Source organism: Panicum virgatum, chromosome 7N (genome assembly GCF_016808335.1).
Source record: "Panicum virgatum strain AP13 chromosome 7N, P.virgatum_v5, whole genome shotgun sequence".
In the NCBI taxonomy this organism is placed as follows: domain Eukaryota; kingdom Viridiplantae; phylum Streptophyta; class Magnoliopsida; order Poales; family Poaceae; genus Panicum; species Panicum virgatum.
Window position 1 is genome coordinate 47,460,873 of NC_053151.1, and position 12,051 is coordinate 47,472,923.

The 12,051-nt window shown below is 49.1% G+C and overlaps 2 protein-coding genes across 2 annotated transcripts; both read right to left on the bottom strand.

Moving 5' to 3' along the window:
• Positions 1–4,219: 4,219 nt before the first annotated feature.
• LOC120683944 (1-aminocyclopropane-1-carboxylate oxidase 1-like) lies at positions 4,220–4,945 on the bottom strand. Its single transcript, XM_039966033.1, has 2 exons — positions 4,676–4,945; positions 4,220–4,583 (listed from the first exon to the last, which is right to left on the bottom strand). The coding sequence occupies exons 1-2, from the start codon at positions 4,928–4,930 to the stop codon at positions 4,314–4,316; spliced, it is 525 nt and encodes a 174-aa protein (XP_039821967.1). The 5' UTR covers positions 4,931–4,945; the 3' UTR covers positions 4,220–4,313.
• Positions 4,946–5,906: 961 nt separating this feature from the next.
• LOC120681355 (gibberellin 20 oxidase 5-like) lies at positions 5,907–6,248 on the bottom strand. Its single transcript, XM_039962856.1, has one exon. It carries the CDS (start codon positions 6,246–6,248, stop codon positions 5,907–5,909), a length of 342 nt encoding a protein of 113 aa, XP_039818790.1.
• Positions 6,249–12,051: the final 5,803 nt, after the last annotated feature.

Sequence of the window (12,051 nt, forward strand, 5' to 3'; positions counted from 1 at the left end):
CATGGTACATGGACTTTATGAGGTATGTGTTTCATTTTTGTACCATGAGCACAAGTTATAGGGTAAACTTTCTATTGTTGTTAAAAACAATGTGCATACATTTAGTTAGTGATTCGAACACTAAATGCACACATCCTATAGTTTGTGATTTTAGAGACTAACATGTTTTCAAACTTATCTTTTGTAGTCTCATATTGATCCATAATCTATTGAACACAATTTTTATATCTAAGTTCATAGACTATATGCTCATGCATTTGCTCACCTTCGTGTACCAAGTGTGTTTGGCCTCAAAGACTTTCAACTGGTATTCAATTCTAATTGGTATCATTTGACACAAGTCATTTTCAAATTGGTACATGCAAGGTAACCACCCCCGCAGGTATGCATGGTCTTTAACCCCTTCAATTGGTATTTTTGTCAATTCTTTATTATTTTAGGGCTACCTCCGTGCATGATATGATCTAATCTTTCTTTTTCAAATGTCTAGTTGTGCATATGATTTTTACATTATCATTTTATGCACACATTTTGTGGAAAGTTTAGCTCATGTCATGCTAGTTTCATGATTTTATGATCCACCTTAATAATCACTCAATTGGTATCTTCATTGATATCATACAATTGGATCATGATTCATCGGACTAACTCCCTAGGCTACTAATTTTTTCCTTTTGAGCTATTTTGATTTGCCAAGTCTTTTTAGGTGATTTGATTCCAAAGGAGGAGAAGTTTGGATCAAAACAAGGTGCAAATGAGTATCTTCCTAAAGGAGAGCAACTTTAATTCCAAAGGGGGAGAAAAAGAAGAAGTAGTAAATATGGGGAGAAACAAAGGGGATGATGGATTTAGGGGGAGGCCAAGTCAACACTGGATGATGGTAAGCATCCAAACAAGTGTAAGTGGTTCAATTTTTTCAATTTTTGTAAATTTTATGCTTTCTTTGATTGTGTTGTCATCAATCACCTAAAAGGGGGAGATTGTAAGAAAAATGGCTCCATTAGGCCATTGTTTTGTGATTTTGGTGATTGAGTAACAACGCAATTAATGAGACTAATGAGTTTGTCAAGTGAACATTAATAGATCACAGGGATGAAGCAAAAAGGCCAAACAAAGCAAAACATGAAGAAAGAACTCAAAGAAACGTGAATTGGACGAGTTCTGAAGAAACAGTGGCACCGGATGCACCGGTGACACTGCACCGATCTAACCAGTTGGCATCGGATACACCGGTGCTATATCACCGGTGTAATGGGCTGAGCAATGCCCAGGTCAGGGGAGAAGATCAAGTAGCACCGGTTACACCGGTGATGCTAATTTAGGGTATCGGTGCAATCACTATGCCATTATTCAGAGAGCTTGTTTGGCGTGGAAGTCAAGATTCTCCAGCACCAGATGAACCGGTGGTGCACAAGAATGAGGCACCGGTGTAATGTCAAGGCAGAAGCTGAAGATTTTCTCAGGACCAGATGAACCGGTGATGCACCGGTGCAAGGGACCGGTCTAACCGGTGACAGCCACGTCAGCTGTCAGAAGACCAATGAATAGCGCAGAGCTGTGAGTGACCGGATACACCGGTGCACTATCACCGGTCTAAACGGTGCCCTCGCAGAAAAGTGGCCAACGGCTCTTAATGGCTCTATGAACTTGGAGGCCTATATATATATATGTGATATTCCGGCCATTTAAAGATTGCTGGAGTTGCTACAAGCCTCAAGCACATTCAAGAACATCTTCAAACCATCCAAGTGCTTATTGATCATATCTTTAGTCCTTAGCACATATTTGATAGTGTTAGTGCTAGGTTAGCTCCTTAGAGAGTGAACAAGCAAGGTTTTTGTAACGAACATGGCACCATTTATGCCATTTTGAGTGATTTTGGTGATCAAATGACAACACAACACTTGGACTAATATGATTGTTAAGATGACCATTCTCAGGCTTTTAGGTTCAAGTGATGACAAAGAGAAAGAGAAGATAGGCATAGCAAGGCCCGAAGGGCTGCCCCTCGCGGGTCTCAGGGCAGCGCCCTGAAAGCTCTTCGGTTCAGGAGCACCGGAAGAACCGACGCCAGGGCATCGGAGCATCCGGTGGTAGTCGGAAGAACCGACGCCATGACACTTTGGTGCAGAAGGGAATCGAAGCCAAGTCAGCCTTTAGGCACCGGTTGAACCGACGGTCCAAGAAAAGGGCATCGGTGCATTGGTAGTCCTTTGTACCAGAGACGATGTCAAGTGCCCAGAAGAAGTTTCTTCAGTACCGGTTCAACCGACGGTGCATCGGTGCATACCACCGGTGTAATGACGTCAGCGTCCAGGAGAAGATTCCTTCAGCACCGGTTGAACCGGTGAAGCATCGGTGCAAAGCATCGGTTCAACCGGTGGTCACTGCGTCAGCCGTCAGGAGTCCAACGGCTACTTCGGGTTATGAGTGACCGGAAGAACCGACGCTACCCCTGCCAGAGGCATCGGTTCTTCCGGTGATACACAGATTTTCAGCTAACTGTTGGAGCAACGGCTACAAGACTTGGTGACCTATATATACGCCTCACCCCGGCCATTTGAAGTTTGCTGGAGTTGCTGGACATCCCATACACACCCAAGAACATCTCCAACCACCATAGAGCTTCATTGTACATCATATAGGCTTAAACACACTTGTGAGAGTGCTTAGTGCTTGTAATAGGGATTAGTTCTTGCGAGAGCTCCCTCGAGAGAAGTCTTGCTGCGGCAAGCAACTTGTGATCCGTCGTGTGACCCTCCGTCTTGGTGTGGAGTGGCAATGACACTTTGTGCGGGGGAAGAGAAGGCCCCTTCCTTGGTGGAGAAGCTCCGTAGTGGATTTCGGCCGGGTGACTGAGAGAGACGGTGGCGGTGCACGAGACTCGGTGTCTTGTGGGCACTTGCCTTTGCTTGCCGGCATCGCCATTGGTGGCGTAGTGCAAGACGGTGATCGGAAGAGCCTCGGTGTCCCGTGGACGTAGGCGTTTGTGCTGAACCACGTTACATGACCGTGTCTACTCGGGAGTTTGCATCCCTCTTGCACTTACCTCTTTACTTACCGCATTACGTTTCCGCATTTACTCTATCTTGCGTACCTTTACTTTCCTAGTTAGTATGATTAGGATTGGCTAGGTTGCAAGTCTTTTAAGAGTAAGTAGAGAGTAGCATAGATAAACCTTAATCATAACTAGCATGTATAGGACGTGTTAGGTTTATCTTATGCAAGTAGTTTGAGCCCTAGGTTAAAAAGCGATTAGCGACCCTATTCACCCCCTCCCCCTCTAGGGTCGGACACCCCGGTGATCCTTACAGTTTTGTGCCTTTGTGCTCTGGTTCTTGAGTGAACCAAAAGAAGATTTCGGTGCGCCGGCACCTTGGAGCATTGGTGGCTCGCCGGCACGTCATCGACCCTCCAACTTGATGTGGAGCGACGCCGACAACCTTGTGCGGGGGATGTGGAGACCCCCATCCTTTGTGGAGAAGCTCTTTAGTGGAACCCGGGATCAAGGTGACTGTGGTTGAGTCCGCGAAAGAGACTTGATTTCCGAGAAGCGATACTCTTAGTGAGTGCTTCAACAATGTGGATGTTGATGTGCCTTTGTGACTAACCGAACCACGGGATAAACACCCGCATCGAGAGTTTGCTTTCTCCTATCCCGCTCTTTAAGCTTCCGCATTTCATACTAGCAATTTGTGTGACTTTACTTTTATAGAGTAGTTTCTTGATAGAAAAGGCTATAGGTTGCTAATTTTTTTTTGGGATAGGGATTTCACACTAGAATAACCTTAGCTGCACATATAGATAACATGTTTTAGTTTAATATTGTGCAATTGAGTTGGAGAAAAAAATCTAGATTTTAAGTTGTCTAATTCACCATCTCCCCTATTAGACTTAGAGCACGGTCCCATCGCTTTCAGCTCGCCTCGGCCTTCTCACTTCCCAGCAGCGGCTGTCGCTCTACACTCCCGCGGCCGCGACTCTGCGTTCTCACACGTCCTCTTCCGCTCCTGCCGCTCTGCGTTTCACGCCCTTTGCCGCTCCAAGCTCCAAATCGGAGGTCATGCTGCTTTCTCAAGATCGGTGATCTATACGATTTGTAACAACTCCAGGTGGATGGTGGGTTTGGAGCAGTTGGAAGCAATTTGAGATCTGCACTTAGCATGAAATGGTGCTGTTTGCTGGATAACATTTTTCACATTTTACAGCCCCAGTTTTTATTCACATTTTACAGTCCCAATTTTCGTAACAACAACTTCTTAGCAGACCGTGCAGCTCTTATACATTTGTGCGATCGAAACCGATTTCCCAGGCTAGATAGCATAGTAGGTGATGTTGTTGTTGTGGATGACGTCCTCGGGCCTGGACGGTGGATTGAGCTGGGCCCTCATCCGCCTCTGCAGGTACTCGTCCAAGACGAACCCCCTGTAGCGCGGCGCCTCGCCGATGTTCGTCGTGAACTCCGGCAGCGGCTCGACCCACTTGTCGCTGTGCAGGCTGAAGAAGAAGGCGAACGAGTGCATGTCCACCGGCTTCCTCACCACCCGGTGCATCGGGCTCTTAAACTTGTTGTTGGTCAGCACCTAACCACCAAACGTCCGTTTGATCAGATCAAAACGACGACATGATCTGTTCTAGCTTGGGACACTGCTGTTCTGTTCTGTACTCTACATACCTTTATGATGTCGCCGATGTTGACATTGATGCTGCCGTCCAAGGGCTCCGCCGGGACCCACTCGCCGTCCTTGAGGATCTCTAGGCCCCCGACCCCGACGCCGTCCTGGAAGACGAAGGTGATGTAGTTGCCGTCCTCGTGCGCGCTGAGGCCGTTGTTCCCCTCCTCCGTCGCCGGGAAGTAGTGATGCGCCGCCCTGAAATCGAAGCTGTGGTCACCGTTGTAGCCGCTGAGGAAGCCCGGCGGCAGACCCATGCACTCGTTCAGGACGTCCTGGAGGAGCAGCCCCAGCTCGGTGAACTTGAAGTAACACTCCTCTACTGCTTCCCTGAATTTGTACGTGGAGCATTCGTCGATCGGGAAATTAATTAATAAAAACCTTCTACAAATTCTGATGAAAGTCGTACAATTTAGTCGTGCGAATTTATATGTAGAGTAAAATCCAATCACCAGTCCCTAAACTTGTGTCGCTGTATCATTCCGGTCCCTAAACTCACAAATCGACCATTCAGGTCCTCAAATTTGTCCATCTATGTTATCTCGGTCCATAAAGTTGTTCCACTGTGTCATCCCGGTCCCTAAACTAGAAAATCAAACGTTTATGTCCTCAAATTTGTTCAATCATGTCATTTCGGTCTCTAAACTTGATTTTGAGTCTCATATGGGTCAAAACAAGATGATGTAAAATCTATATATAGAAAGTAATTTATAATTTTTTCGTATGAACTTGAATGAAGATAAATTTTATATCAAAATGGTAGCCCTCGACGTAATCTACAATTTTGTAGTTGAAATATTTTTGAATTAAAACTGTTTAGGGTCTCAAAATTAATTTTGGAACTCCAAATAATTTTAATTCAAAAACTTTTAAACTGCAAAGTTGTAGATCATGTCGAGAGATACAATTTTGATATAAAGTTTGTCTTCATTCGAGTTCATATGAAAAAAGTATAAATTATTTTTTGATATAGAGGTTTTAGGTCGTCCGGTTTGGACTTAGATGAGACTAAAAATCAAATTTAGGGACTGGAATGACACGATTGGATAAGTTTGAGGATCTAAATAGATGGTTTATAAGTTTAGGGACCGGAATGACACAACCAAACAAATTTGATGATGTAAACGATCGATTTACGAGTTTAGAGACCGGAATGACATATTCGAATAAATTTAGAAACCGGTGACGCACTTTACTATCATATGTATTTCGACCGACCTGAATCCGGCTGGCTCAGGGGGGGTACTCGTTGAACCCGAGCTTCGGATCAAACATCAGTATGGTCTCGAGCTTGTCGGCCGAGTGCGCCGGCTGCGGAGCGTAGCCAGCCGGGACGGGCGCCACGGTCCCCTCGGCCTGCCGGGCCCTGACCTTCTCGTCGACCGGCAGCGCGAAAAACGCGGCCGACAGCTCGAGCGCGCGCCATGAGCTCGGCCCATGGTTGACGACGCTGAAGCAGCCGTGCGTCCGGCACGCCTCGAGCACGGCCTCGGTGGCGTGGGCGCGGCCGCCGCTGTCGTCCTCGGTGAAGAAAGGCGCCAGATCCACCACAGGGAAAGCGCCGCCGGCCGCCATGTCTCTGTCGCCTTTGGTTACACGAATGAGAATTGAGATGCCACAAACGTACATGAGTACTTGAGTAGTGCCATTTATATTTCCTTTTCTATCTCTCGTCTCTTGCCCCCTCCGCCCCTCCCCTCGTCGCCCCATGAGCAACTCCCCCAACTAACCCTGGCAGCTTCCTTCGTGCGAATACAAAAGTTCAGGCATCTCGCCCCCAGTTGTTGGTTCGTTCCTGGAAAAAAGAAAAAGAACGCCACGGGCCGTGGAGCCGCCGCGCGCTGCTGGCCGCCATGCCTATCTGAAAGGATCGTGGCCCAAGAAGGGGGGGTTGAATTGGGACTTTTTCGAATTTCTAATCAGTCCTTAACCTAAACTAGTATTGCCCAATCTATAAATTCGAAACCTAATTACTAGAGCACGCTAGCAAAGGGTCCTTAGGTAGGTAAACACACTATCATGATCATATTGCCTAGATGGATGCACACTAGCAAGATCAAATCCTAAGATAAAGCTCACTCTACCAAGCAAGTTGTCCTAGTCAAACTACAAGCAAGAAAAGCAACAAAAGGATTTAAATGCTTGAAGTAAAAGTAAAGGACACGAGACAACCGGATTTTTTCCCGTGGTATCGAGGAGTTGACGCTCCCCCCTAATCCACGTTGGAGCACCCACACAAGGGTGTAGCTCCCTTGCTCCACCAAGAAGCAAGTGATCACTAAGAATGCTCTTTCTCCATCTCCGGAACGGCGAGCTTCACACCGTATACAATCTTCTTGTCTTGGGGCTCCCACAAACACCAAGAGCTCACCAAGAACCTCCCGATCACCAAGACCGGCTAGGTGCCGTCAAACACCAAGAGTAACAAGCTCCTAAGCCTTCACTTGACCTACACTCAGTTGGCCCTAGCTCAAGCACACTTGCTACACTTGCAAAGGATGGATTCTTCAAGGTTGAAGCACAAACTAAATGCTAGATCTTCTCTTGTTTGCTCAAAGCACTTTCTCTTCTTCTCAAGGGTGGCCTCAAGTATTCAGGGTGTCAAAGGCGACTGAAATGAGCCATGGGGTGCCCTTTTATAGAGTGGAAGTGGTTACATAGCCGTTGGAAGTCCACTGCAGAAAAACCGTGAGCACCGGAAGAACCGATGGGTGTCAGTTTTGGGGCGTCGGTTCAACCGGTCTCTCTGTGTCCAAATTGTAGCCGTTGGGGTCCTGACACAGTGTCCAGGCTTGCTTCAATGCACCGGTGCATGCTCCGTAGGTGCGTCGGTTCAACCGGTGCTGAAGAGTTTTACGGATCAATCCAAACAAGCTCTCTGGAACATAGGACGCTCAATGCACCGGTGCTTTGATTCCGAAGCGTCGGTTCGACCGGTGCTGAAGAGAAGTTGAAATCCACCAAAACATGCTCTCTGGAACAAAGAACTTTCATTGCACCGGTGGTTACTTTTCTGACCATCGGTTCAACCGGTGCTGTACTTGATTTCAGCCTTTATCCAGAGAAGATAGACCGACAGGGCATCGGTCCTTCCGGCAAGCATTGGATGCTCCGACGCTAGGGCACCGGTTCAACCGGTGCTGCTGTTTTTCCTGGTTTTTAGCTGAATTGGCTTGGATTTCAATGTTACTTCGATTGTTTCTTCTTCCAAGTGTTGTGTTAACTTCTATTGACTATCTTGAGCTGTTTTTGAGCGAGTGTGCAAGATTTCTAGGGCCAACTCAAGTTTGATCAAGCTACTAACTCATGAACCCCTCTTAATAGTACGGTCAAGAACTAAAAACTATAAACCCTATCTAAATCAAGTGTCCTTCATCTCCTTGTGACACTTGAGACTAGAAAGGTCCTTAATCTTTGAAATTGAGTCCTTGGCTCGCATGATTGTTCCGAATTGAGGGGTCTCTTTTCACATTTCATATGGGACTAACTCAATCACTAATTTTTCCTTCAAAACATACGTTAGTCGCATACGGTTGTCATTAATCACCGAAACTTACCATTACATCTATCGGCCTAGATGCACTTCAATCTCCCCCTTTTTGGTGATTGATGACAACACAATAGTAGAGATACACAAGATAAGAAATTGAAAGCGATAAACAAGCATGCATTACTTAAAAAAAAGCACATGTAGGGACATGTCAACACAGAGCATACACAATATCCAAATAACATGTCCATACACAAAATCCATGAAGATCCAAACACGCCACAAACCACCAAGCTCCCCCTATCTCTACTCCCCCTATCTATCTCCCCCTTTGGCAACAAAGCACCAAAAAGAAAGGCGATCTAATCCTGAGCTGGAGAAGGCGGAGTCTTCTTGCTGGGTCCGGTGGAATACTGAGCGGCGGAGTCGTCGGCGTCGTCGTCTGTCCAGTCGTCGTCGACCGAAGAGGACTTCTGCGCGACCGGAGACGTCGGAGCAGCAGAAGTAGCTGGAGCAGCTGTAGAAGCTGGCGCGGCGACGATCGTGGAGTCCGTCGGAGGAGCAGACGTGACGGGAGTCAGGTCTGGCTGAGTGACGCGCACGACAGACGGACGGAGCACCTCAGGCTGTGTAGGTGACTCGAACGTGAGTGACTGAGCCGAAGGGTGCTGGAGCTGGTGTAAGATCTGCTGCTGTCTATGAAATTCTGCACGCTGCTCGGCAGTCCAAACACTAGGCTGTGGAGCAGGGGCCGGAGTAGCAGTAGGTACAGGACTGGCAAACAACCCGGTCTGAAGAAATGGTGACAACGGGAAAGATGATAAGGGTGTCTGCACAAATCCGCCAATAGGAGGAGCGGGAGCAGTAGGGTCAAACTGGAGCTGCTGGGGTGTAGGGAGCTGAGGCTCAGGTAGTCCAGTGTGACGATACAGCTGACCGAAGCATCCCGAGAAGAATGTGAACATCTGCTGCTGTATCTGGGACTGCTGCTGTAGCTGTAGCCTCATGGCCTCCTGCTGCTGCCGAATGCCCTCAAGTACAAGTGTCTGGGCCTCCTGCTGACGAGCCTGCTCGGCCTGCATGCTCAGCTGAGCTGCAGCAAATCTGTCCTGCTGGTCTGAAAGCCGAGTAAGAATGGCAGCAAGTGCATCGGGCTGAGTGACCTGAGCAGTGGTGACTGGAGGAGCAGGGGCTCGTGCTGCACCAGAGGATCCTGCCTCATCATCATGAGCTCCTCGAGGGACGGTAACAGTAGGAATGAAATCCTCGTCATCCTCCGAGTCCTCCGAGTCTGTGATTAGGTAGTGTGGGAGCTGGGCCTCTGCTGCTGCTAGTGAAGCGTCCTCGGCTGCTGTCGGATCGTCTGCAATTCGGCCCTCAGCCAAGACACGCTCATCAAGAACCCGCTGAGCTCGGCGCTGTCCTCTCGAGCCACGACGACCGTCTCGAGGAGTAGCAGGTGAGTAAAAACTGAAGTGTGTCCTCGAGTGCTCCAGCTCATCCATGTGCTCATTCTGACTTAACTGAGCCAGAATCCAGCAGATCCAATGAGCAAATGGATGGCGACGGTGAACTGTCATCCCATCCAGAATCACATCCTCAAGCTCGCAGATAAAGAAGTCTACGAGGTCAAAATCTCGTCCTGTCATGATATACAATAAGAGCCACTGCTGCAGAGCTGTAATCCCCTCGTTGTATCCAATCCGGAACAACAGACTCTTCCTCAAAGCTAGGTGAACAGAGTGTGCCACGTGAGTCAGCCTGTCCGGAGTCCTCGGTGTGCCAGGCAGGAAGGGCTGCTGGAAGAGAACACTGATCTCCTCGTCAGATGGAACGTGAGACTCATGAGGACGTCGAGGAGGTACCGTGCTGCCATAGGCCTGATAGTGAATGAAGTGTGGCTCCTCGGCAATCTGAACTCCTAGAAAGGTAGCCAGTCGTGCTCGGGTCAAACGATAGTGCCTCTCCTGGAACATGAAGTCTATAAACTGCCGGTCCTCCTCAATAAACAGAGTGGCGTAGAAGACTCGAACCCACTCTCGAATATACCTGGACCTCTCACTGAGTAGAGCAGGCAATCCAACATATCTCTCAAAGAGAGGAAGTACTGGAGTCCCACCTGCTGCTACACGCATAGCTACCCAGTGGAGCATCTTGTGCTCACTAATCTTGATGTCCAACTGGCAGTAGGTGTGGTAAAAAGACTCCTGAAGCAGAGTGTAAAAACGACGATCAACTCCGACATCCCTCTGCTCGGGAAACCACTGCTCTGGGGTCACATAACGCAATCTCTTGACCCTAGGTCCTGGAATCCCCCTGAGATCGAACAACTCAACCTCGGGCAGCTCCTCACCACTGTCCTGACCTCCTGACTGAGTCTGACTGATGGTGTGCTGCTGCGGTGTATGACCTGCTCCCCTCTGTGTGCCACCACCTCGAGTCCGTGGACGTGAGCGGGACTCAGGTGTGGCCTGAGCCGTCTGAGTACGTCCTGAGCGACGTAACTGCTGCTGTGGCTCCCCCTGAGCCTGAGGCTCTCTGATCCTGAGTGAGCCCTGCCTGTCAGCTGCATCTGCCACTGCCTCGGCCTGCTCTCGCTCGCGGTCCTCACGGGTGCGCTTCTTCTTTTTCTGCACAACCATCTTGCTCTTGCCCTTCTTATCACCAGCCATCTGACATAGAGAGTCAAAACAAAGTTTTGATTTGAGCCTATGACATGAAATATAGTGGATAGCAGCCTTGATATCGATGACATGCTAAAGGATTTAACTATGTGAGCATGTGCAAAAATAGGTGACAAGATTCTTATGTGTGTGATCAAGGGAATGATAAATGTAAACACATGTGCAAAGGATGATATACAAAGGAAATTTCACTTTGCTACAAGATGTAGAGGTCATACCCTTGCAAATCAGGGAAGAAATCGAAGAAAAAACCTAAGAGGCAATTCCTCGAGCACCTTGAGTGCGCCTGATCAAGGGGTGTAGGGAGTGGGACAGAGCCCTTGCTGCGGCTCGAGTAGGGCAAAGGAGCAGAGGAACGTGCGTGAGGAGGTGCTGCGAAGCGGCGGCGCTGCACGTGGGAGGCGGCGGCGCGCGGTGCGGGCGGCGCAGGGCAGCGCAGGGCGGCGCGGCGTGGCGCGGGCGCAGGTCGCGGAGCGTGCGCGAGCGCTGGCGCGTGGCGCGGTGGCGAAGTGGAGCAGGAGCGACGCGCGTGAGGCAGTGGAGGGGCGTCGCGGGAGTGGCGGCGGCAGAGCGGCGTACGGGCGAGTGTGAGGGCGGCGGTTTCGCGAGAAGGAAGAAGAACAGTGAGTGAGACTGACGCGTGGGCCCGCGGAAGGATTAAGAGAAAAACAGAACGAGCGGGCCCGCGAACCCTAAGCACCGGAAGGTCCGATGGTTTAAAGAAGAAGCATCGGAGTAACCATCGGAGTAAAGTTGACCGGATCTGGACGAGATTGAAACGTGGTCAAAAGGGGCACCGGAAGATCCGCCACTGAGGCACCGGAACATCCGACGGGCGTCGGTGCATCTGCAGGAGTAAGGTCCAGAGGCTATGCAAGGGCCATTTACTCCACGCAGTAGCACCGGTTGAACCGATGCTTAGGCGTCGGTTCATCCGCCAACCATCGGAAGCACCGGTGGCGATCGGTGTAACGGTCGGAGGTTGTTTCAGAGGCGATGCAGAAACCGAGCCACGAAGACTTTAAGCACCGGTTGAACCGATGCAGAGAAAAACCAGGCGTCGGTTGAACCGGTGGTTAAGGAAGATTTCTGCTGAACTACAAACTCTACTTTTGATCCAAATTTTCAAAACCAAGGCCTTAAACACTCAATTTGGACCATTTTCGAGAGACAACCTCACCCCTCAAACACTCATACTAAGTGC